This window comes from Crocuta crocuta, unplaced genomic scaffold (genome assembly GCF_008692635.1).
Source record: "Crocuta crocuta isolate KB4526 unplaced genomic scaffold, BGI_CrCroc_1.0 scaffold291, whole genome shotgun sequence".
Lineage (NCBI taxonomy): Eukaryota > Metazoa > Chordata > Mammalia > Carnivora > Hyaenidae > Crocuta > Crocuta crocuta.
In genome coordinates this window covers 362,759-389,574 of record NW_027527977.1, presented here as the reverse complement: position 1 = coordinate 389,574, position 26,816 = coordinate 362,759, and the positions used below count along the sequence as shown (strand labels likewise).

The window sequence follows — 26,816 nt, the reverse complement described above, 5'->3', positions numbered from 1 at the left end:
TTTATTTTTATAGTTTCTCTGTGAGAATAATTATACCTATTTTTAAAATTAAAAATAAATTTTAGTAATGATATTAAGTATTTGGATTTTTTCCATGGTCTTACAATAAATATGCAAAGAATAAGATGTTCTAATTATTTCTTTTGAAAAAAATTTGTTATTATTTTTGAGAGAGAGAGAGAGAGCGTGAGCAGGGGAGTGGCAGGGAGACACAGAATTGGAGCAGGCTCCAGGCTCTGAGCTGTCAGCACAAAGCCCGACATGGGGCTCGAACTTACAAATTGTGAGATCATGACCTGAGCCAAAGTCAGACACTCAACAGACTGAGCCACCTAGGTGTCCCTAAATGCCTCTAATTATTTCTAATATGCTGCTTCTCTTTAATAATCCTGAGAACAGGATCAACCATTCCCTTAAGTGTTTGGTGTGTAGGTGCTTATACAATGTGTCTACCTTTTGATCAGAAAAATTCTGGATGTGAAGTTGGCCACTGCTGTTTGTTTGCACATTCTTCATTAACTTTAAGCATACAAGAATAGCTAGGGCTTCTCAGATCAGAGAGTTCACACACTAGGCCAAAACTCATATGGCATTCAGAAATACAGTCATTATATTACCATAACTTATTTTCAATCTGAAGATAATTTATTCATTATCTAGGTCTTCATTTAGAAAGTTTGCTGTCTTCCCAGTCTCTTTCCTATAGATTTTTTTCATGGTCCTTACCAATTCCCTGTTAACTCTCTGGTCCATCTCCTGGTCTTCATTTATGAAATTATTTAAAAGAGAGATATTTTGCTCTTTTGCACCACTAAATGTTAGCTAATCAGATTCTCTGCATACCTTCTGCCCCATAGGGTTTTTTATACACCTTCTCAAGAATGCTAGAAAACACTAATCACCCTTTATAATCCCCATGCAGACTATCTTTTATAAACTTTTCCAAAGCTCGATCAAGAATTGACCCTTTGTGGGGCGCCTGGGTGGCTTAGTCGGTTAAGCGTCCGACTTTCGCTTAGATCATGATCTCGTGGTTCGTGGGTTCGAGCCCCGCGTCGGGCTCTGTGCTAACTGCCAGCTCAGAGCCTGGAGCCTGTTTCAGAGTCTGTGACTCCCTCTCTCTCTGACCCTCCCCTGTTCACGCTGTCTCTCTCTCTCTCTCTCTCTCCTAGAAATAAATAAAACATTAAAAAAAAAGAATTGACCCTTTGGTTTTTTTTTATATCTAGGAGAATCCACCCATCATTTTAGTTACCATGTGACTGAAATAAATTGTAATTATTTATTTATGTCATATAGTCTATCTAAATAAACATTTTAAGGATTGATAGATAGACTTTATATTAGATCTATTTTATGTCCAACACTCTTCCTATTTCCTGTCACCTAATTAAAGCTGTCTTGAAACTCATTTAAAAAACAACAAAGACAATTCGTCAGTAGGATTTGTATCTATACAAAGCAATATCGAATAAAAAGGAGGAAATAATGACTTTTTTCTCAGGGGCCAAATTTTTATGTGTTTTGAAATAAAATTCTGTTCGGCGGGTTTTTGAGGGTCAATAGGAAATATCCAAGGATGTTATTTTATGTTTTAGTGTAAAGTGGAGACTGGCCACTGCTAATATTTCACATATACATCCTTTCTAGCTTAGGAGTTAGTAGGTGGAAATGTGACAGATCTGTAGGTACAATGGCATTCACTATTGATTCTTGCCTTAGGAACATACAAGCAAGCAGGGGAAATGGATGCATAAATAAATAGTGGTGATAAATGTGACTAAGCCTAGGCTTGCATTATTTGGAAGGCTTTGAGAGAACTCATTATTGGGGTAGGGGAGAGAATAACTTACCCCAATGTCAGGGAAAATCAACAAAGGGCCCTGCCTGTTTAGACTTTGACTTCAAACTCTTGCTCATGCTCATACAATAAAACATTCATGTATTAAATAAGGTAATCAAATATCTTAACCTTGTAGGAACAATTCACCTACCCTACTCTACCTCCAGGCTAGACACCCCCCACCTGACACACACATACAATGATAAAATATACCAAAAATGTCAGCAGCTGATTTAATACTTTATTCTGTTACTAAAAGGGAACAGAGTCACCAACGGCCCCCTCTAAATGGCCTTGGAAGCTTTTTTTTAATATTGCAAAATTACCTTTTGAGTGACCCCATGAAATCAGATCATAATAAAGTAGATCATAATACATATCATAATAGGAAGAATAATTTTACTAGAGTATTTCTTATTAAAAGAATTTTAAGTTTACTTATTTTGAGAAAGAGAGAGCACAGACACATGAGCTTGAACAGGGGAGGGGGAGAGGGGAAAGAGAGAGAATCTCAAGCAGACTCTGCATTGTCAGCACTGAGCCCAAAGATGTGGGGCTTGAAGCCATAAACTGTGAGATCATGAGCTGGGCTGAAATCAACCATTGGTGGCTTAACCAACTGAGCCACCCAGATGCCCCTTACTAGAGTATTGAATAAACTTTGAATCTGAACATTCTTTCTCCAAATACATTCTAACTACATTACCTTTATAAATATAGGACCTGTCAGGTCAGGATTTCCTTAAAGTCTAGGATGAATCTTGAGGTCCTCTCTCATTCCACCTGCTGCACTCTGATCAAATGTGAATCACTGTGTCCTAATTTTTCTATTGTGTGCCTTTATGGTTATAAATACTATCACTCATATGGCTAGAAGAAACACATTAAGAGCTCCCTTGAAACTAGAAATTGACATTTGTGGCCTCAGAGGAGATTTTGACTTGTTGTGCTATGAATTCTATCATTATTCTCAGAGCTTTAAACTATTTTTTCCTATTTGTCACAGCTTTGGCTCAGGTTCATTGGCAACACTTAACAGCTACCATTGGCCTGAACTGAATGTTTTCTAAAGTGATCTTTGCTCCCTGAATTAACTTATTCATTCTTAAATGCAATTTTTTAAAAGTAGAATACAACCAAATGTTTCATGAGCAAATTCGTCTTAGCAAATATGAAACTGCCACATAGAGGAAAGAGAGGAGGCCACTGGGCTGGGGTGCAAGTCAGGGAGACCAAGGAGGAGAGAATCAACTACATAAGCAACAGGAGAGGGCAGGCACTGGGGAAAGGACCAGAGGCCAAGAGGATGGGGGCTGTGGGCCTAGATAGGGAGAAGGCAGGGCATTGGGGGTCGGATAATAAAATTCAAAATAGTTTGGCCATGGGGTGCCTGGGTGGCTCAGTTGGTTGAGTGTCCAACTTTGGCTTGGGTCATGAACTTGCAGTTCGTGAGTTCAAGCTCCCTTCGGACTTGTGCTGACAGCTTAGAACCTGGAGCCTGCTTCAGAATCTGTATCTCCTTCTCTCTCAGCCCTCCCCTGCTCATGCTCTGTCTGTTTCTCTCTCTCTCAAAAATAAATAAACATTAAAAAAAGAGTTTATCAAAATAGTTTGGCCATAATACATAAATAAACTCTGTTTCTACAGTGGGGAAGGGGAGAAAGGGTAAAAGGGAGGAGAAGCTGTTATGAGGAGGGGCTATGGGGGTCCTACGACCCTGCTGTGAACCCCCTCTGCATCCTGACCCCTTCCCTCTGTGTCTGTGGGTGCATGTGTATGTGTAGGCCTATGTGTGGATTTCCTATTCCCCTCCCCACCCAAACCCTACCCCCACCCTAATTGCTGCCATTTCAACTGCTGCTGGCTGCCATTCAGCTGCTCTTCTCTGCCCGACTTTTTCAAAAGGGGTAAGGAGGGGGAGCAGCCTCCAGCCAACCTTGTCCCCACCCACCCCCTCATCCTCTACCAGAAGACCTGGGTGGTGGTAGGAGTCGGGGTCACAGTATTTTGTGACAGCCACTCTGTTGGCCAACTTGCAACCCTTCAGGGCTGTATGGCTTTCTGGAAGTCAAACCAGAGGTAGATTCCAGGAGGATCCTTCCAGTGGCTGGGGGATCAATTTTAACAAATGTTAAACTGATAACCACAATTTTATTTCTCTTTAGGATCGATCCTTTACTGATTTGTCAACTACTCAAATACGAGTCCAACAAGAGATTATAAATAAACACAATGACCTAAGAAGATCAGTCTCGCCACCTGCCAGCAACATGCTAAAGACGGTAAGAGTCAGGGAAAAAAGCTAGTGAGTGGTGTGGACCAGCGGTGATAAGAGCAGGGAGCTGGTAACTGGGCATCTCTTAAGTACCTTGTCCTTATACAATTTTGCTTCTATTTTGCCATTTCATTTGAAGTATAATTTAAATACTTCATATATTGATCAGTAGCACCATTACTAAAAATCCTAGGTGTGATTCCTCACCTATCATAAATTGTCAGTGTTAGATATTTCTCTCAGTAGATACACCATTTATGAACTTCTCTTCATGTGGAAATTGGTACTAGAGCAGATAAACACACACACAACCCAAATAAAAAAGATCTTTTCATACCAATGCCAATTATATATATTGAATATGAACATAATATTGAAGCTTTTAAATTAGTGCAAATCAATCTACCAATCAGACTATAAAGCATATGCTTTATTGGAGTTGAATCTTTAAGTGCATTTTTTTTTCTTGTGACATTTAGGAATGGAACAAAAAAGCAGCAGAAAATGCCCAAAACTGGGCAAACAAGTGCACTTTAGAACACAGCCATCCAGAGGACCGAAAAACCAGTACGTAAATGGGCAAATATCTGTTGAATAAATAAACAAATAAAATAATACTGGAAAAATCAAATAGAATGGAACATTCAGGGATGCTGAAAGAAGATTTAGTGAAATAATATTGCTTATACTGCTCTTTTTAAAATCAAAGTGTCTGTATAGGGAAAGATCATTATAAGTACCATTTTGTGTTTGTTGATTGTTTGCATTATGCCAAGAATTTCTGAAGGAATACTTCATTTATCACTCTGAACCAGCTCATTAGTCAACAGGTCATACATCATCATTTCTCCAATTTTAGAAATAGAAGCCAAGGGCAAGGGAGGAATGACTTCCCTACAACACAATCCGAAGTGTTATCTACTGGAAAGTTAATCAATCCACTGCCCTTTTTTGTCATATTGTGTAGCTATTTGGTGTTTTGCTATCTCCTCATTTTGAATTCATAAAATATACTGAATTATGCTGAATTTTTCCTGAATTTTGCTGTAATACCTAAACTTTTAAGATCATGATGAATATTTTGTGTATATTGATTCAGTTTTTACTTTTTGATAACAGTCAAGTACTTTGTATAAACTGTGTACCCATAATGCATAGAATAATATATTACATGCAAAAAACTATAAAACTTTCAAGAATCACCAAAACTATGACAGAAAGCTTCTGTGCATAAACTTTACATAAAATATTTATTTACATTATTAAGCATGATAGTCAAACCCAATTTGAAAATAGTGAATAGTCTACGGCCATACCACCCTGAATGTGCCCGATCTCATCTGAAAGTAGTGAATAATTCGTTGTAATTTCAGTAGAACTATTGTTATTTGTATTATTGATGCCAGCATTATAATAAAATTATGAAGAGAGGTATTTATATTCAGTAGAAGCTTAAAACAAATGATCTTAAGATCAAATTCTGCTAGATTCCTAGTTTCTTTCCTTGCATATTAAAGAAGATTCCCAAAAATATTTAACACTTTCTTTAAGCAGCATGTAAACCTTATATTTCAAGCTACCAAAATGTGAATATTAACTGAGGGCTAAAATAATAGGCATATGTTTCTTGGCTGCAAGGCAATTAATTCTTTTTCTAAATTAACTTTATTATAGAAACAATGATTTTTTAAAAATCCTATTGTAGTAAGAACACTTAACTTAAGACCTACATCCTTGCCAAATTTTTAAATACACTATACAACACTGTTGACGTAAGGTACAATGTTGTACAGCAGATATCTAGAACTTAGTCACCTTGCTTACCTGAAATTTATTGATTAGTAAGTTCCCATTTCTCTTTTCCCTTATCCACAGCCACTACTATTGCACTCTTTGATTCTATAAATTTGACTCTTTTACATACTTTGTATAAATGTAGTATATGCATGTAGTAGTTGTCTGTCTATGACTATATTTCACTTAGCATAATGTCCTCAAGGTTCACCCATGTTATCACATGTTGCAAGACTTCTTCCTTTTTCAAAGATGAGTGACATCCCATTGTATGTATATTTCTTACCTGTCATCCATTCATCTGTCCATGAACATTTAGATTTTCTACAAAAGCTGGCTATTGTAAATAGTGTTGCAATGAACATGAGTGTGCTGATATCTCTTCAAGATCTTGATTTTAATTTTTTAATACTCAGAAGTGGTGCTGCTGGATCATTTTGTAGTTCTACTTTCAACCTTTTGAGGAAACTTCATACTGTTTCCCATAGCAGCCACACTATCTTTCATTCTCACCAATAGTGTTTATGATTCCAATTTCTCCACATCCTCACCACCACTTGCTCTCTTTTGTTTTTTTGAAAATAGACATTCTGGAAAATGTAAGGTGATATCTCGTTGTGATTTTGAGTTACATTTTTCTGATGATTAGTAATGTTGAGCACCTTTTCACATACATGTTAGCCATCTGTATGTCTTCTTTGGAGAAATCTCTGTTCATGTCTTCTGCTCAAAAAATGCACAGAAGACATAAACAGAGATTTCTCCAAAGAAGACATACAGATGGCCAACAGACACATGAAAAGATGTTCAACATCACTCATCATCAGAGAAATGCAAATCAAAGCCACAATAAGGTATGATCTCACATCTGTCAGAATAGCTAAAATTAAAAAAGAAAACAACACAAGAAACAACAAATGTTGGAGAGGATGTGGGAAAAAGAAAACCCTGTGCACTGTTGGTGGGAATGCAAACTGGTGCAACCACTGTGGAAGTTCCTCAAAAAGTTAAAAATAGAACTACTTTGCAATCATTAATTGCACTACTGGGTATTTACTTAAAAACTACAAAAACACTAATTCAAAGGGATACATGCATCCCTGTTTATAGCAGTATTATTCACAATAGTCAAGTTATGGAAGCAGCCCAAGTGTCTATCTATCTAACTATCTATCCACCTATCTATCTATCTATCTATCTATAGTCATTTGCAACAACATGCATGGAGCTAAAGAGTATGATGCTAAGCAAAATTAGTCAGAAAGAGACAAATACTATATGCTTTCACTCATATGTAGAATTTAAGGAACAAAACAACCTATTAAAGGGAGAGAGAGAGAGAGAGAGAGAGAGAGAAACCAATAGAAATTAATCTTAACTATAGAGAAAAAACTAATGGTTACTGAGGGGAGGAGGATGGGAGATGGGTGAAATAGCTGACAGGAATTAAGGAGGGAACTTGCCATGATAAGCACAGGGTGACGTATAGAATTGTTGAATCACTATATTGTACATTTGAAACTAGTAGAACACTATATGTTAACTATATTGGAAAAAAATAATAAAATAAAATAAAAAGTAATAAAATAAAATGCTAAATGAAAAATGGTAAATAAAAAATATACAGAATACAAAATAAAACAAAAACAAATCTGCCCATTTTTAAATTGAGTTAGTTTTTGCTGTTAGGTTATATGAGTTCTTTACATACTTTGAAAGCTAACTCTTTATCATTTATATGCTATGCAAATATTTTCACTCATTCCATAGGTTACTTTTTCACTTTATTAAAAGCCCCACTTTTAATAAAGTGAAAAATATTTATTTTTGCCTTTGTTGTTTGTACTTTTAGTGTCACATTCAGGAAATCATTGCAAAGACCAATGTCAAAGAGCTTTTCCCTTATGTTTTCTTTGAGGAGTTTGTTATTTCAGGTCATATCTTTAGGTCTTTAATTCATTTTGAGGCAATTTTTGTGCATAGTGTAATTTAGGTGTCCCAATTTACTGTTCTCCATGTGACTGTCCAATTTTCTCAACATCACTTACTGAAGAGTTTGGGGGTTTTGGCCCATTGAGAAGAAGGAATACTGTTAAAATATCCATGTTACCCAAAGTCATTTATATACCCGTTGGCTGGTTGGACATCTTCCTTGGAGAAACGTCTATCCAAGTTGATTGTGTTCAGAAAAGATCTTTAGTCAGTTCCTCAGGCAGCCCCCAGAAAAGATGGAGATTTAGGCATCCCATCCAACTCTTTGCTTTTCCAGGGAGAGGCTAGGAGCTAGGGTTTTGTATCTGCTCACTCTGTGCTGAACCAGAAGAGACTATGGCTACTGCCAGCCCAAACCTCTATCTGTCCTCATTGGCCCCAGGCAGCTAGATTATGATAGGTCTAGTTAGTATTCTCAGAGGGGGATGTCAGAAGCCAGGCTTTGGGACAGCCTCTGGAAAATTTGTGGCATTGGATACCCACACCAACTCTTTCCCAGCCCAGGGAGAACCAGGTAGCTGTGGTGTTTGCTTGCTCTGTGCTGAGCTGAAGAGAGGAGCCATAGCCTCTACCAATACAAAACACCATCTGGATTCTCCTCCCAGGGGGGCAGCACTGTGCCAAAGCCATCAGAGCTCTAAGACTGGCAAGAGAGATGTCAGCTTTTTGGGCAGCCCTGGGGAAATAGCATTGGACATACCAATCAACTCTTTGCTTCCTTAGGAGAAAGCAGCTGAGAGCTAAGAATTTTTATTTGCTTGCTCTGTGCTGAGCCAGGGGAGGAGATATGATACCTACCAGTCCTAGCCACCATCTCCTTTCTCCTCCAGATAGCTAGCCTGTGCCTGACAATCAGAGCTCCAAGGCTAGCAAGAGAGAAGCCAAACATCTGGGAGTTTCCTTAAGGAAGGGTTGGGATGCTGAACAAATGAGCCAACTCTTTCCTTCCCCTGGGAGAAGCTGGGAGATATGGGGTCTCTTGGCAGGCACTGTGCTGAGGGTAGGCATTCTAGCAAGAGTGTGTCCTAATTTCCTTACAGGCTTCAGTGAGTCTGGGTTCATATTCTCCCAGGGTATAGAAGCCTTGCAATTAGTTTTGGATTTCTAACAAGGGCAATGTGTTCAGGAATTGTTGCTGAGTCAGTATGTTTGTTGGGGGAAGGAGAACCCAGGGCTTCCTACTCCACCATCTTGCTGATGTCACCCTCTGCAAAGCTCTTCTTACCTACTTCTCTCAGGAAGATTTGGTCTTATGACAGTCTGATTTATTGATTAAGGGAGGATCCAAAGGCTTTGAAAATTGCTATCCCACCTGATGTCAGTTGCCTCTTAACTGGGGCTCTTAAAGACGGTCTGTAGAACTTTTTTTTCCCAGTTCACACAAAAATCATATCATAAACATTTATTTAGGGTCCAATATATGAAAAACATCTGGGTGAGCATAGGCAAGAAGACAAAAAAAGAATAAAGACTAGTCACTACCCTTTGCATACTTATAGTACAAAGCTGAGAGTACAGAAAACATTACACCTGTGACGAACTTCACATGAAAAAGACCGCATCTCTGACAATCCAAAGGGAGAAGGATTTTGAAACATAAGATCTCCTCAACCTATTCAAAGTTTTGCATGTTCAGGCCAGCCTCAGTGTGGTAGACAGATTTGCCATCTATTCAGCTTAATAGTTGATAAGGACACAAGCTGTTTTATTATGTGTTAAGAGTCGGCAAGTGTAGGCAGTTTAAAAAGCAACATCTTTGCTTTCTTTCGCCATTACAGGCTTTATTGCTTCATTGTGATCTGTTTATCCTTAGGTACAAGATGTGGTGAGAATCTCTATATGTCATCTCAGCCTGATTCGTGGTCAGACGCAATCCAAGCATGGTATGATGAATACAATGATTTTATCCATGGTAAGGGACCAAAGACTCCCGGTGCAGTTGTTGGACATTATACCCAGGTAAGAAAAACAAATGAAGATACTTCTGCCACAAGTGCTCTATTATAGAAAGCTTCTCTAACTTATGACCAACATGTGTTCAATTTGCATGAGAGCATGAGTACACCTAGTAGCCTTGGAATTGGCTGGTACTTCATCTAAAGCTGTCATATCTTCCTTGGCTGGCAGAACTCTTCATAGGGAAGCACGCTCTGTCCCTTCCCAACATTATAAATGCATAAAGTGATGAATGTATATGAAAATTCAGTACTCAAAATGTGTGTTTGCTTCAATAATTGAACAAAATATTTCCACAAGACACATGACTGCAAACCATGATGGTAACATTTTTTTCAGGTTTACAATTGCTGCTATTTTTCAATATTTTCCCTCTGTCATATTCTCTTCTATGTTCCCTTCTGGATTTGTAGGTTGTTTGGTACTCCTCTTACCGCATTGGATGTGGAGTGGCCTATTGTCCTGATCAGGTTTATTTGAAATACTACTATGTCTGCCAGTATTGTCCTGCGTAAGTATAGATTTTAGACTTGAATGCCAATAATCCCATCTGCAATTTAATGTTTTGAAATTTTTGTATATTAAATGAACTACAATATAAATCATATTTTAGTAAAAAGAAAGAAGTATGTCTTTGGAAATGACTTTTAAGTTGAGATACATTCAGTTTGTCAGAGAAGAGACCAGGTTCTCTGTTCTGAGTGTAAAATCTGAAACCTTCTTTCCTCAATTACAGAGTGACATCTTTTCTCTCAGTCATCTTTCCTTTGGGCCCACAGCTATTCCATGAGCCTGGGTAGTGTGCATTTCTCTAGATTTGATATCATTAGTTCTCACTAACTTCATACCCTAGCAGGGGGGCAGCTTGATGGTGAAGCAAGGGACCGAAGTGGAGTGGCAAATGGGGAATGACCGACTGTGATTTCAGCTCTTTCTGCTAAAATGTTCCTACCCCTGCTTATCTAAAAAGCCACCTCCGTTATTACCATCACAGATGATTTGTCCTTTGGCTCTCAAAAGCTTTTCAAGAGATCTTTAATGTATCTCAGATTTCAGAAAAGAATATCCTTACTCTTGGTCTTTCAGAAGTTTGCACAAAAATCTCCATTATGAACCATCCTTTAAGGTCCTGACATGTAGCAGGAAATGTGTTCTTTCATTAAGGATTATGTTTGAACTTACTCAGAATAAGTGCTGCGGATATACTGAAGATCTAATCTCAACATATCTGTTAACCTTAATTTCTTTAAATGTTTGAAATTCCTTGCCACTGGGGACAGGGGGACCCCTAAAATCAAGCTTCCTTCAGGCTCTATTTTGAGACTGTAGATAACCCAAGTATGTGGATCTCCCATTTGAGAAGTATGACTCCCAATGTCATTTTTCCGCAAGCACCTATGAAGGTTTAGTAGAAGGAATTGAAAGTTCCTAGGAGAATGCATCCAAATTCATTGCCCGGCTGTAATAGGAGGATTTGAAGCCACTCATCTGAAGTGAGAGCTGCAGTGAATAATGAGGGAAAGCAGGGGTGAGAGAACTTCCAGAGCACGCTTGTGCCTATTTCACATTTTTCCAGGGGCTCACACACATTCAGGTATATTCTGTGTAGGGACTGAGATTTAGATGCATGGCTTTATGTTGTTGGCCCACTTGGAGCAATCAAGATTTTGGCTGTCTTGTATTGTCAGATAATAATGGTCAATCGAATAATATTCACCAAGAGGTGTCGGCTAGGTACTGTAAGACCAATATACCTTAGCGATTAGTGTTAATAAAACCATTTTTCTAGCATCCTTATCTTTTTTAAATATTAAAATCTCACACACAAAACCTCTAGACATTCAAAAATCTTCCTATCACCCTACCCCCCAAATACACCAAAAATCACTCGAAAATCATCACCCCCATCTAGAAGACAAAATTATCCTGGGCTTTGCCTTCTCTAGTTCATATTACAAAAATTATCATATTTTCTTTTTTAAACATAAAATTATGTGTAACTTTAAGCATTTTCCCTACTGCAACCCTTTATTTCCCAGGAACTTGTTGTCTCTCTAAGAAATATGTTTTATCACTAGCCAGCACCTCGGGGTGCACTGCTTTAGCAATTGGCCAAGTCTTCTGGGTGAGAAAGAATGTTGCCATGTTGAAATATACTCCAAAAACTTTAGACCCCGTTTATCCATTTCAGTTGCTCAGGCTGTGAGTTTATGGTCAAGGAAGTAATGTGTGAATGTGTGAGTTATTTTCTTACTTTACATTGGTATCTGAGTACATTTTGGGAATTGTAGTTTTTCAGTTATTTGACATGATTAAAAAGATTGAATATATATTCAGGTATATGTGGTGATAGGTGCTACCCTGGTAGCATAAACTAAACTGAAAAATGAGAAATGTTTGACATTTGGTATTTCAAATTTCAGTGGTAATTATCGTGACAAGATAAATACACCCTACCTAGAAGGAAAACCTTGTGCCAGCTGCCCTAATCACTGTGACAATGGACTATGCAGTAAGTTTGAAGTCATTAACTTGCTATAACAGCTAATAAAATGGACTGACTTTTTTTTCTCTAAGAATTGGGAAATCTGGGGCACCTGAGTGGCTTAGTCAGTTAAGTATCTGACTCTTGATTTTGGATCAGGTCATGATATCAGGTCAAGCCCCATGTTGGGCTCTGTGCTGACAGCGTGGATCCTGCTTGGGATTCTCTCTCTGCCTTTCTCTCTCTCTCTCTCTCTCTCTTTCAATAAGTAAATAAACATAAAAAAGAATTATGATATCTTCTGATGTAAACCAACTTAAGCAATGCCCTCATGCAAAAGACAAAAAAATTATTCAACAGAGTTTGTTTAATCAAAAACTTTACACAACCCAGTATCTATGTTTATTTGTAATGAAACCCTGTAACCATATGTAACCTAAACAAACAACAAATATACCATCAATGTATATTTGTGCTTATGTTGGACTCATTACATATTGGCATATAAAAATGTTTATGTGGAAATATTCATTGTAATGTAATGCAATTATAGCAAGGTTAATGTAATTGTAGCAAATTTTCATTATTGCATTTTTAAAAGAGAAAATATGTACAAATGTAAAGGTGTGAGACCATAGATATGGTTCAGTCCAGACACCAAACATTTCTTACACACATGAGTTCATTATACTAAATTCTTCATTTTTCCAATAGTATAGTTATAATAATCAAGTTAAATTTAATAACCATTTGCACTTGTGTGTGTAATTTTTATATACTTTTAAAATGTTGATCAAATCCTTGTATAGCAATATTAGCTCACAGAAATTTCGAAACTATTTTACAAAAAGGAGTACATTTAGTGTCATGTATCTCATTTTCAATGTTGTTATTAGTATAGATACAAAGAGCTGGTATTTTTGTTTGGTTGAGATATGTCATTAAATTATTATGAATAGTATAATTGACCCATTTACTTGAGATTTTTAGCTTTCATTTGTCAGACTACACTGTAACATTCTGAGTGATTGTATAGCTCCAATTCAGAATATTGATATCATCAAGGCTATACAGCAATTAAAGAAAATACACCTCTGATGAATACTATTTGTTAATGGGTTTGGAATTTATCCTGTTAGTAGTGAGCAACCAATTGAAAGATTTTTAAACACAAGAGTGATGAAATCAGAATTGTGTTTTATCAAGAGCTGGCAGTAGTATGGAGAAACAAGTGGGTTAAAGCAAGCTTGAAGACTGTTGAAAACATGGGTTCAAAAACCAAATGGATGTTTTTACTGCATTAGGACAAAATGAATGAAGAGAAATGGGCAGTAATGAGTGACAGGAAAGAAGTGGAATAGCCACTGTTTGTTACTCGCATTTGTTGAGTGGTGATAAAAAGTAGAGAGCAATGAGCTCATATTGATTCCCGGTATCTGGCTTGAATTATTTAGTAGTTAAGAGTGTCACTTCTCAGATTTTGGGGGAGCTGAGTTAGGAGTTGGGGAGGGACTCCAAAGGAATGCCAAGTTTGCAGGTAGAATGATGAATTTAGTCTGAGAGTTACTTGAGTTTCTGGCCACTAAGGGATTTCAAAGTTTGATAATCATAGTAAATGTCTGATAGCCATAGTTTTTACATCCATTTTTACACCCACATCTTGTCATAATGGTTTCTTACTCTTGAAAGAAAAACTTGTGGCTCTAGCGTCTAGATAAAGCAACAGTGTCTACTATAACTTTTTACGATGATGGAAGTGTTCAATGTTTGTATAGCCCTGTAAAGTAGCCCCTAGTCAGATTGGTCATGGAGCACTAGGAATGTAACAAGTGTCACTAATAACCTGAAATGTATTTTCTTAATTTTATTTAATTTTAAATAATTTAAGTTTAAATATAAACAACCACATGGCTAGAGGGTATAATTTTGGACAGTGCAATTTTAGAGACTCATTTACATTTATTTTACTTTGTTTACTGAGGGAGAAAAGTAGGTCAATTCATTAGAAATATTTCAAAAAGCTCAAATTTTAAAAGAAGTGATGGATTAATGTGTCCTTTCACATCATCGTGTAATGATGCCAACTTGTTTGCTCAATTGTCTTCTCCCTACTTGCATTGAATTTATTGTTTGTGTTGCTGCTATAGAAGAAAATTATAATGAACTAACTAATGTCTTTGTTTTTATTCCAGCCAATGTTTGCGAGTATGAAAATAAATATAACAACTGTAATGATTTGAAGAAGAGACTATCTTGTAACTATAGCCTTCTCAAGGACAATTGCAAGGCTTCCTGCCATTGTGAAAATAAAATTTATTAAATACCCAATACAGATTGAGCAGGGCTAAGTGGAGAAGGGCCACACCATCTACTTAGATTTGACATTAGCAAAGATATTGTAAGCATGTTGGCTACAAACTTACTTGGTTCCAAATAATAAGGTGTCTTTTTCTCTTGAATCTCCTTTTTATTTTACAGAAATCTCTTTCATCCAATGATTAAAAAGTTATATAATCTATAATTATATTATCTGTTGCTCATGTAAAAATTATGAGCAATAAGGAAATTCTGAGAAACCATTACAGACCAGAGGAGATTAAGAAAACGTGAGAACTAAATGGAATGTGGTCTCTCAGATCAGATCCTGGAACACAAAAAGGTCACTAATGGGAAAAGTGGTGAAATCTGAATAGGGTCTGAATTGTTTTTGATAGTAATGTCTCTTTCTTACTCTTGACAAATGTACTAGGTTATACAAGGTGTAACACGAGGGGAAACTGAAACTGGGTGAAGAGTATGTGGGAAGTCTCTGCACTATTTTAGCAAATTTTCTGTAAATCTAAAAATACTCCAAAATAAAAAGTGCATAAAAAAACAGTTTTCTTGGCTCCATAATGCTTGGAAAATTCTCCTCTTGATTATCTGGTCATTCTTTCCCAGACACCCCTCCCCCAGTGTCTCTACTCCATTGCTGTTTGATTTTATCTTTTTTGTGGACCTTTCAGTTAATACCAATGATTGGACTGTCCAGTTAGACTCATATCCTTAGCCACTGTCTAGATTCACTATTTCAAGGACAGGAATAGTCATGGGGTAAAGAGAAAGCAGGGAAAGTTTCAAGATCACCAATGCAGTTTCTGAATCCTATTTAAAAAAATGTTAACGCTTATATATTTTTCAGAGAGAAAGAAACAGAATAAGCAGGGAAGAGGCAGGGAGAGAGGGAGACACAGAATCCAAAGCAGGCTCCAGGCTCTGAGGTGTCAGCACAGAGCCCAATGTGGGGCTCAAACCCATGAACCGAGAGAACATGACCTGAGCCGAAGTCTGATGCTCAACTGACTGAGCCACCCACATGCCCCCGAATGGTATTTTTGCAGCACATTCCTTAATATCTAAAGTGAAAGACTTCTTTACTTATTTTCAAAACTTTTCCAGTGACTTCTTACATACTTAGGATATTAATACTCTTAAACTGATCTATAAGAAGTTGAATTATCTTTTTTATACTTTCCTTTCTAATCTCTTCATTCCTTTCTCCTTTATTTCTTATGCTCCAAGTACAATTATCTTATCAAATTCTTTCAAGCTCCTCAGGATTTTCCTTACCTAAGGGCATTTTTGTTTGCTACTAGCTCTGTTTGAAAGAGTCATCCTTCTATTATTTGCTAGAATAACTCCTTCACATTAAACGTCATTTTACCCAAGAGATTCCTCTGAGTATTTAATCTGAAGAACCCCCCCACCCGTTGTCTCTCATAGCTCCTTGTATTTCTTTTACAATAACCATTGCAATGTATAATAATTCATTCCTGTATTCAACAAATATTTTTTGAAAAATGTTTCTGGTATTTACTTAGGTATTTGAAATAGGGGGATTAACAAGAGAGACCAAGTTCCAAACTTCATGGAGTTCTGACTTTCACAGGGGAAAGAGGAAGAAAATTATTTGCAAATAAATACTTAATATTGGAAGTGGTAAGTGCTACAAACTAAAATGGACAACAGAATAGAGAATAAAGAGGATAGACTAGGAAAATGTTGGTAGGAGAGTCAGGCACATCCTCTCTGAGGACGGATGAGAATCATAATAGAAGTGAGACAATAATGGATAATTTGATTGAAACAAACACAGAATGGTGAGTATAAAGTTGTTAAGGTAGGAATAAAGTTGACATATTTGAGGAAAGGCAAGAAGACTAGAATGACTGAAGCAGAATGAGCAAGGTAAAGATCATTTTGAAAGCATGTCAGAGAGTTGGGCAGAAACTTAGTCCGTGGTATGCTCTAGGGCACATAAAGATTTGGGATATTGTTATAAGATAGCAAGCCATGAGAGTACATTGAAGAAGAGAGTGAAATGATGAGATACAGATTGTAAGAGAATAAGAGTGGAAGCAAGAAACCAGTTAAGAGACTATTGACTAGAAGAAAGATTAAGTTAAATTGCACTAGATTATAGATATACCATGTAGAGAGCGCGTATTGCACGATTTCAGAATTATTTTTGTTTATGTCATGACAGAAAACAAGAGAGCTATTTCCCAACTCAGGCTAGCATTACCTTATGCCAAAGCCAGGCAAAGATATCACAAAAGAAAAGAAAACTACATACTACTATTTCTCATGAACAGAGATGCAACACTGAAAAAGGATTATACACCATGACAAAGTGAAGTTATTGCAGGAATAAAATGTGGTTTCAACATTCAAAAATCAATGACTGTTGCATACTATTTTGAAATAAAGATATATATTTAGATATGCAAAAAATGCATAAAAAGATGCAAAACATGTACTTGACAAAACTCAACGCCTTTAATGAAAACAATTTTCAGAAAATTAGGAATAGAAGGTAACTTTCTCATCTTAATAAGAAATATTTTACAAAATCTTCCACCTAACTTATACTTCGTAGTGAATGAATTCTTTCTTTATATTGAAACCATAGGTGAAAACAATATTAGAGTATTTTTTAAATCTGGAATCCCCTAACAGGAATAAAGCAAAGCTATCAGTTTGCACCACTTTGTTCATATTGTAAGTGAATTGTCAAGGCAGAAAAATAAGAAGAAGAAAATAAAAGCATACAGGGTAGAAAAGGGCACTGGGTAGATGCCCAGAGACCTAGGTTCCAATCTTACTCTGCCTGGACTCCCGGCCTGTAACCTTGGGGGAAGATGGCAGGGTAGGAGGACCCTAAGCTCACCTTGTCCCACAATCCAACGAGATATCATCCACATCAGTGCCAATAACAGAAATGGATCCAGAGACTGGCAGAACAAACTCCACAACTAAAAGTAGGGGAGAGGCCACGTTGAAGAAGATTAAGAAGGGCGAAGACACGGTTTGGGAGTGAAATGGACCTTGGCCATCCACAGAGGGAGGGAGCCAGTGGCATGAAGAAAGGCCAAAAACAGACTTTCACACTGAGAAGCCCACAAACGGTGAAGACAAATCCCTGTAACATTTGCCTTTCAGAGCAAAAGGGACTGAATTTTGGTATTCTTACAGCCAGAATCAAGACTTAAAGCACGGAGTTTTAAAACTCAGTGGGCTCTGTCTCTAGGAGAGCTTGGAGGGAAAGAGGAAGCTGAGTTCTTGCCCTGAAAGAGACAGCACAAAAAACAGTCCATTCAGATACAGCACAGAACCAGCAGGTTGAAAAACTCTGGTGGCAGATGGGAGGGAGAGTGATCTGTTCATCTCAGAGTGCCACCTGGAGGGAGAGAAATCATGGGAAGACCCCTTGAGGAACAAAGGACCTGGCAAGTGCCATTTCCTTCTCCTGACCCCCAGCATAAACAACGGCCACCTGTGGGAAATAGGCACGAACACTCTTACCTAACTTGCTTGCACCAAGTGTGCACCCCCCCATGTATCCGTGGATGCACCCTTCCCAGTCATGCTTGCCTCCTTCCCAGCATTGTGTGCCCTTCCCCTCCCCTAGAAGACAGCACAAGTTCTGTCAACACCACATCTCCCAACCCGTGTGGTTTGCTGGACCTCAGCTCCTTCAGCAGTGAGGGCAGGTATCATTTCCATATGTGCAGAAAAGGCATTTGACAAAGTACAACATCCATTCATTATAAAGAGCTCTGCAAAGTAGATCTAGAGGGAAAATACCTCAACAAAATAAAGGTCTTAGGGAAAAACTCAGGACTTTTCCCTTTCGGTCAGGAAGAAGACAAGGATGTCCATTCTCAATACTTTTATTCAACATGGTAATGCAAGTCCTAGACACAGAAGTTAGACAACAAAAAGAAATGAAAGTCATCCAAATTGGTAAGGAAGAAGTAAAAATTTCACTATTTGCACATGACAGATACTATATATAGACAACCTAAAAAACTCCACCAAAAAACTACTAGAACTGATACGTCAATTCAGGATAGTCACAGGATACAAAATCAATATGTAGAAATCTGTTGCATTCTTATGCACTAATAATGAAGCACAGAAAGTCAAATTGAGAAAACAATCCCACTTACAACTGCACCAAAAACAGTAAAATATTTAGGAATAAACTTAACCAAAGGCATGAAAGATCTGTACTCTGAAAACTATAAAACACTGATAAAAGAAATTCAAGATGATGCCAATAAATGGAAACACATTCCATGCTCATGGGTTGGAAGAACAAATATTATTAAAATGTCTGTATTACCCAAAGCAATCCACAGATTTTATGCAAGCCTTATCAAAATACCCACAGCATTTTTCACAAAACTGGAACAAAACACCTAAAATTTGTATGGAACCACAAAAGACCTTGAATAGCCAAGCAATCTTGAAAAGGAAAAACAAAACTGGAGGTATTACAATTTCAGACTTCAAGTTACATCGCAAAACTGTAGTAAAACAGTATGGTACTGCCATAGAAATAGGCACATAGATCTACAGAACAGAACAGAAAACCCAGCAATAGGGGAACCTGGGTGGCTCAGTCAGTTGTGCATCCAACTTTGGCTCATTTCATGATTTCATGGTTCATGAGTTCGAGCCCCACGACAGGCTCTGTGCTGACAGCTAGGTCAGAGCCTGGAGCCTGTTTCAGATTCTGTCTCTCTCTCTCTCTCTCTCTCCCTCCCTCTGACCCTTCCCTGCTCACACTGTCTCTCTCTCTTTCTCTTTCTCTCAGAAATAAGTAAAACATTAAAACAAATTAAAAAAAAAAGAAAACCCAGCAATAATCCCATAAATTGTATGGCCAATTAATCCTCAACAAAGAGGAATGGATATACAATGGGAAAAAGACAGTCTGTTCAACAATTGTTGCTGGAGAAACTGGACACCCACATGAAAAAGAATGAAACTAGACCACTTTCTTTCACCATACACAAAATTATAAACTCAAAATGTATTAAAGACCTAAATGTGACACCTGAAACCATAAAAGTCCTACAAGAGAGCACAGGTCGTAAGGCCCCTGACATCAGCTGTAGGGACATTTTCCCAGATCTGTCTCCTGAGGCAAAGGAAATAAAAGCAAAAATAAACTATTGGGACTACATCAAAACCACAAGGTTCTGAACAGTGAAGAAAACAACACAACTAAAAGGCAGCCTACAGAATGGGAGAAGACATTTGCAAATGACATATCTCATAAAGAACTAGTATCCAAAATATATAAAGAACTGATACAACTCAACACCCCCAAAGCAAATAATCCAATTAAAAATGGACAGAATACATGAACAGAGACATTTCTCCCAAGAAGACACACCAATGGCCAACAGACACATGAAAAGATGTTCAACATCACTTACCATCACGGAAATGCAAATCGAAACTACAGTGAGATATCACTTCACAACTGTCAGAAAGACTAAGATAAAAAACACAAGAAACAACAAGTGTTGGAGAGGTTTTTGGAAAAAAAGGGACCCTTGTGCACTGTTGTGGGCAGCAAACTGGTGCAGCCACTGTGGAGGATAGTATGGAGGTTTCCAAAAAATTAAAATTAGAATTACCATATGACTCAGTAATTTCACTACTGGATATTTACCCATAGAATATGAAAACACTAATTAGAAAAGATATATATGCACCCTTATATTTTTGTACCATTATTTGCAATAACCAAACTATGGAAGCAGTCCATGTTTTCCAAAGATAAATGAATGAATAAAGAAATGATACATACACACACACTCTCTCTCTGTCTCTCTCTCTCCCTGGAATATCATTCAGTCATAAAAAGAATGAAATCTTGCCATTTGCAGCAACAGGGATAGAGCTAGAGAGCATAATGCTAAGCAAAATAAGTCAGTCAGACAAAGACATATAACATATGCTTTCGCTCATATGTGGAATTTAACAAAAGAAATGAATAAAGGGAAAAAAAGGAGAGACAAACCAAGAAATAGACTCTTACATACAGAGAACAAACTGATGGTTACCCCAGGAAAGGTGGGTGTGAAGAATGGATGAAATAGGTGATGGGGATTAAAGAGTTCACAGACCATGATGAAAAACATAAGTGATTAAAAGAAAAAAACAAAGAGAAAGGAAAGGTAGAAACTGTCCTTATTTGCAAATTAAAGTGATTTTTGTAGAAAACCATAGGTATCTATAAAATAGGTATAAGAACTAATAAGCAATTTTAGCAATGTCATTTGTGTACAGGATGGAGGGGTAGGTGAGCATATTACATGTAAAGGAATAAGATAAGAATTACAGTGGATTTCTCTGCAAAATCCATGCAAGATACTACCCCAAGCTCTCAGGCATTTTCAACACTACTCCTTTGAGCTCAACACACTGTTAACTTCTGGTTTTACCTGAATATTTGAAAGCACTTGACTGCTCCTTTCAATAGTGGAGATGTATTTTCCGGTGCCCCAAAACCTACATACAAGCTTTCTTCTGTTCTGAGTTTGCCCTCCATACCAAATTCATCATCAACACTGCTCTTTTAAACAGTTGACATACCAACCATTTTTCCTATTTCTACTGTTCAAAAATTAATATGGGAAATTGTCACCATCTTCTTATTTTTTCTGTCACCAATTTCTCCATTCCATGAGTCACCCTGCACAGTGTTATTGGGTAGGTTTTTAAAAAAAATTTTTACTTAAATTCCAGTTAGTTAACACACAGTGAAATATTAGCTTCAGATATATAATATAATGACATATATTACACATACCTTACGCAGTGTTCATCACAAGTGCGCGCCTTCATTCCCATCACCTCTTTAACCCATCCCCCCACTGACCTCCCCTCTGGTAACCATTAGTCTATTCCCTATAGTTGAGAGCCCGCTTCTTTGTTTGCTTCTCTCTCTTCCCCCCACCTTTGCTCATTTGTTTTTTTTTTAAACTTTTTTTTAAATGTTTTATTTATTCTGAGAGAGAGACAGCATGATCAGGGGAGGGTCAGAGAGAGAAGGAGGCACAGAATCCAAAACAGTCTCCAGGCTCTGAGCTATCTGTCAGCACAGAGCCCAATGAGGGGCTCGAACTCATGAACTGTGAGATCATGACCTGAGCCGAAGTTGAACGTGCAACCAATTGAGCCACCCAGACACCCCTGGTCATTTTTTTCCTTAAATTCAACATATGAGTGAAGTCATATAGTATTTGTTTTTCTCTGACTAGTTTACTTTGCTTAGCATCATACTCTCTAGCTCCATCCATGCCATTGCAAATGGCAAGATTTTTCTTTTTCATGGCTGATTAATATTCCATTCCGAATATTTGATCACAAAATTTCCCAACACTCAGTGAAAATACTGTCCCATGTTACATAAAGAAGCAAATCTTCTTAGACTTCTATAGAAAGTTACCCCAACATTTTTAACAGCCTATCATTCTGACTTATATACACCTTGTGATGCATTGATTTGTCTGTTTCTGCCCTTCCAAACAAATGTTCAAAACTTTTTTTTTCTGATCAAGTCATATACATTTTTCAAAGCAGCTCAAGTGTCACTCTACCATCTAATTTTTATCCAGATGATATCAGCTCAGAATTTCCAATTATTGTAGTTATTTCCTGTTCCAGCTATTTAGCACTAAACTAGGCTACCTGGTAATGTTCCTGTGTATGTATTTTTCTCTAGTACTGTATGTCTTAGAGGAAAGACATGATGTGCCTTTTTCTCTGCATTCTTTAAGAATCTAGGGCAAGTCAGTATATTTACTTACTCAACAAATATTTACAAACTATTACTCAGGTAACTGGTATCATGTTAGGCTTTTGACATATAGGTTTTTGGCAATAATCCAAAGAGATACAGTCCGTTTCTCAAATACATATTTTCTCACAATATCTGTCACTACCACATTCAGACTGTTCTCATTCTGACATCATCAATGGGAATAGGTAATAATTATAGGTATGCTGTCTCCCATAATGAAAAATAGGATATTCACAGTATAGACTATTATAGAAAACAATGAATTATGTTGCACCAATAAAAAAAACCAAATGGACTAAGCAATTGTATTTATAAATAAGTGAGTAGCAACTATGTGGACATAAGGAATTGAAATGTTAAATTAATTATCAAAGCAAGATACAATGAAAACATGAATGTAATAGTGAGAAAGACAGATCTGGGGCTAAATTTTATAAACCATCAGAAGTGCAAACTGTCAGAAGTTAATTTTGATTGAACATAACCATAAGAGTAATGGAGGCCAGGATGGCTTCTAAATTCTAAAGCTTTTAGTTAGTGGTACTTGAACTGAAATAGCAGTACAAAAGAACTAAAATAAGGTCTGTGCATTGGGCACCTGGAATTTTAACATTGTCTGGGGAAAATGACACTCAGCACTATGAGACATGGCAGTATGCTATAGTCTCAAAGGTTGGAATGAGAAATTTCAAGCCTCTTTGCAGGGAGTACAGGGAACTAACAGGTGATGCATGTTAATCTTTGGTTAATCATCTTTCGACAAAATGTATCCTCTGTGTGATGAGTTAATTCATTCCTTTAAATCTTGAAAATAACTAAGCATAGAAGAAAGTGCATCTATTACTCATTTGTCACCTGTGAAGATAGGCAATACCTCTTCAACCAAGGCCAGATATACCTGCTGCACTTGAAGCCACCTGCCTTGGATTCTGGGCATTTTCCTAAGACCTGTTCCTGTTCCTGTTGTTGAATTTCTTCACTACAAAACTGTTTTGAAATGGAAGAGGAGAAAGAACACTAAGTTTGTTTAACTAAGTTTGTTTAAACTAAGTTTGAACACTAGGTTTGTTTATAAGCAAACCTGCAAAATGCCCTCTTTATGTAACCCTGAATACACTGTTGTACCAGACTGGTATTGCACTGAAAACTTAAGGCATCTATGGCCTTTACCAATCTGCTCTTTAAATTCTGACCTGTGTTAATTCAGGAATTCTTGTCTGAAAAGGAGCACCTCCTTTTTCAGTCACCTCCTTTGCATTTCGAACCCTGGTATTATCTCCATCTTCTTCCTACTGTTCAATTGTGGGGGCAGACATTTCCCTCCCTCGAGGGAAAGTGTACAGGATTTTACCTGCGTGGCATTAGAGAGAGATGAGGCAGTTGTGAGAATTCAGCACGCTGACGACTGCGCTGAGGGCACAAAGCCCGGTGACGTAGCTCTTGGCTCACACCTGCTTGGATGAGTATTTTACTCTCGCTGTCCAAGCAGCGAGCAGCAGCCCCTCTCTGGCTCCGTCCCCGCTGCAGGAAGATCTGGACTCTGGAGCCAGGGTAAGAATTGGAGCAGTCTGGGGAAGGAAGTGACCAGGGCCGGGGAGGTGGGGTGAAGACGAGAGAGAAAGATCTGTGGGGTGAGGGGTCTTCTGGTGGCCGCGCCTCTCCCGGCACTCTGGTGGGCACATCAGCTGATCAGTGCAGATGGACGGAGAGTTTTCGGTTTTGTTGCCTGTCTCTGATCCCCCAAAGACTTTCAGCATGCCTCTCGATGCTTATCCAGTTGGAACTCTTTACCTCTCTTAAAAGATGAATCACTCCATTTACATGAACTGCTCTGATTCAGAGCGGAAGCCTGAAGTCATTTGTCAATCAGGCATTTCATGAGGTCAAATTAAGAACTTTAGTTTCTTATTTCTGTTTTGAATACACCCGTTATGAGAAACTCCATATTGGGGCGCCTGAGTGGCTGAGTCAGTTAAGCGTCCGACTTCAGCTCAGGTCACGATCACACGTTCGTGGGTTCGAGCCCTCACATTGGGCTCTGTGCTGACGACTAGCTCAGAATCTAGAGCCTGCTTCAGATTCTGTATCTCCCTCTATCTCTGACCCTCCCCTGCTCACACTGTCTCTCTCTTTATCTATCTCTCTCAGAAATAAATTTTTTAAAAAAAAACGTTAAAAAATAGAAACTCTATATTGCAAGCAACTAGAATGATGGGTATTGACTCTTCTGGACTACATGTCATCTACTGGCTTCCAAGAAAAGACATGTAGATGTGACCCCAAGTCCATGTAATAAAAGGTTGCTATGTGGGTGACTACTTATAGGAATTATCATCTAAAGAGTATATAAGGATTTGGGAATCTGGAAAATAAACCATGTTATTCCAAGGAAGTCAGTCAAACAATAGTTAATTGAACTTGATTAAGAAGTCCACTTCTTTGCTACTGTTTGAAGGAAATACCAAGATATCAAACTATAATCAGATCTCAGAAGGATTCTTAATGGGTAAGATCAAATAAATACAAAGTACTAATATTAATGATACTAAACACAGAAGGTATTAGTAATACTAAAAGTATTAGTAATACTACACACAGTTAAGCTTTAGGTTTGTGATACTACCTATTTATGCTTTTCAACTTTATTTGAAATATTGTCTTTTTTCTCCCTGTTCTAGGATTATGAAACTGAACACCATGGTCTTCCTACAGATGCCTTAGAACCATGTCATCCCAGTCTTAAAACACCTGCAAGGAAGGGGACAGTACTTTTCCATTAGTAAGTAGCAAGGGAAAAAATGGTAGCCAACTTTTCAGCTATGTATAAGTGTGGATTTTGCCATTGCTTTCATTGATGCAAGAAAGATGAATATAGGTTAGATAAGTGAGAGTGAGGGTAAAGGAGAGTGGCAGGGAGGAATATGTGGCATCATAGTCTATTGAATTATGGAATGGTGGGCTATCTAATATAATCCCATTGAATGAGTGAGCTATATAAAATTACCGGGCTAATGTGTGCATCTATCAATGAGTTGATGAGGATACAACAGTCCAGATATTAGAACATTTTCTTAAAGTTATAAGATTCCTAGTAGAACTGGGCCTTGAACATTTGAATCTCTGATTAGATTATGCAGATTGTTTTCCCTATGATACTCAGATGTAAGAACAGATTTTATAACACTTCTAAAATTAGTAATTCAATTAAACAGCATGCATTTATGGAAAATTCTTATAAGCTCAGCAAACTACCATGCGTTGTAAAGGATCATAATATATTAATAACTTTTATTTATTGAGTGTTATATGCCAGGTACTATGTGAGGTGCTTTATGTATGTTGTGTCATGCACTTTGCAGGGCAAAGTTATTGATAAGATAGTCTGCATTTTACAGAGGAGAACACTGAAACATAGGATTTCTCAGAACTGATAATTTCCAAAGACTATGCTTAAAAGTTGTAGAAAGTTGGTAACTAGGAAGTAAAAGAAAGCTGAGCCACAGAAGTTCAGCCGTAATGAAAGACCCTGGTTAGCCTCACAATGATTAAACAATCATCAGTGGTTATTATAAAAATACCAGGCCAAAAAAGCAGCATCCAGATTTTAGTGTGCCTAAGAGGGGAGGGTTGGTTAGGGAGGGAAGGCATGCTCTATTAATTTGTGTTAAAAGCTGTATGGAAACTAAATAATACCAAAAGCAATTTCAGACAACTAGCAATGAAATTTGAAGATACTGGTGTGAAAAATTCTGTTTCAGAAATTTATTGACCTGGATTTACTTGCACAACCAGAATTTGCTAAAACAGAAATAGATGTAACATATATTGTGCTCAAACCTCCTCTCCATCTCCCTTCTTTCTGCAGATAAAGCAAATACTTCATCCTGCTTACCAACAGTAAGCGAAAACTCATTTATTTTAATGTGAACATTTTATGTGTTAGTCATCTTTGTTTTGCCAGTGGCAAATTGGTATATTTAATACATTTATCCATGATTTTCAAAACTTTATGGATAAATTTTTATTAAGAGAATCNCATTAAAAATTTTTTTTCAATGGACAGAAGACATCAACAGACATTTTTCCAAAGAAGACCTGCCAATGGCCAACAGACACATGAAAAGATGTTCACCATCACTCATCATCAGGGAAATGCAAATCAAGATTACACTGAAATACCCTACATCACGTCTGTCAGAATGGCTAAAATAAAAAACATAAGAAACAACAAGTGTTGGAAAGGTTTTTGAGAAAAAATATTCCCACTGTTGGTGGGAATACAAACTGGTGCAGTCACTGTCAAAGACAGGAAGGAGGTTTCCAAAAA

The 26,816-nt window shown here is 37.5% G+C and overlaps 2 protein-coding genes across 6 annotated transcripts in view; both read left to right on the top strand.

Annotated features, from left to right (window-relative positions):
• The window catches only part of LOC144222341 (cysteine-rich secretory protein 3-like), a 15,969-nt gene extending 1,244 nt beyond the window's left edge, over positions 1-14,725 (top strand). The window contains exons 2-9 of the mRNA XM_077752830.1: positions 4,009-4,125; positions 4,598-4,685; positions 9,718-9,863; positions 10,274-10,371; positions 10,456-10,503; positions 11,430-11,458; positions 12,241-12,372; positions 14,538-14,725. Of these exons, the coding sequence (XP_077608956.1) occupies positions 4,009-4,125; positions 4,598-4,685; positions 9,718-9,863; positions 10,274-10,371; positions 10,456-10,503; positions 11,430-11,458; positions 12,241-12,372; positions 14,538-14,665 (786 nt within the window). The 3' untranslated portion in view covers positions 14,666-14,725. The remainder of the gene's footprint in view (positions 1-4,008; positions 4,126-4,597; positions 4,686-9,717; positions 9,864-10,273; positions 10,372-10,455; positions 10,504-11,429; positions 11,459-12,240; positions 12,373-14,537) is intronic.
• A 9,218-nt stretch (positions 14,726-23,943) lies between these two features.
• Positions 23,944-26,816, top strand: part of CRISP2 (cysteine rich secretory protein 2) — a 40,047-nt gene continuing 37,174 nt past the window's right edge. For 3 of the 5 annotated variants that reach the window (XR_013332382.1, XM_077752828.1, XM_077752829.1), the window contains exons 1-3: positions 23,944-24,040; positions 25,168-25,268; positions 26,355-26,386. The gene's annotated coding sequence lies outside the window, so the exon portion shown is untranslated. The remainder of the gene's footprint in view (positions 24,041-25,167; positions 25,269-26,354; positions 26,387-26,816) is intronic. The other 2 variants (XM_077752825.1, XM_077752826.1) reach the window with 2 other exon arrangements.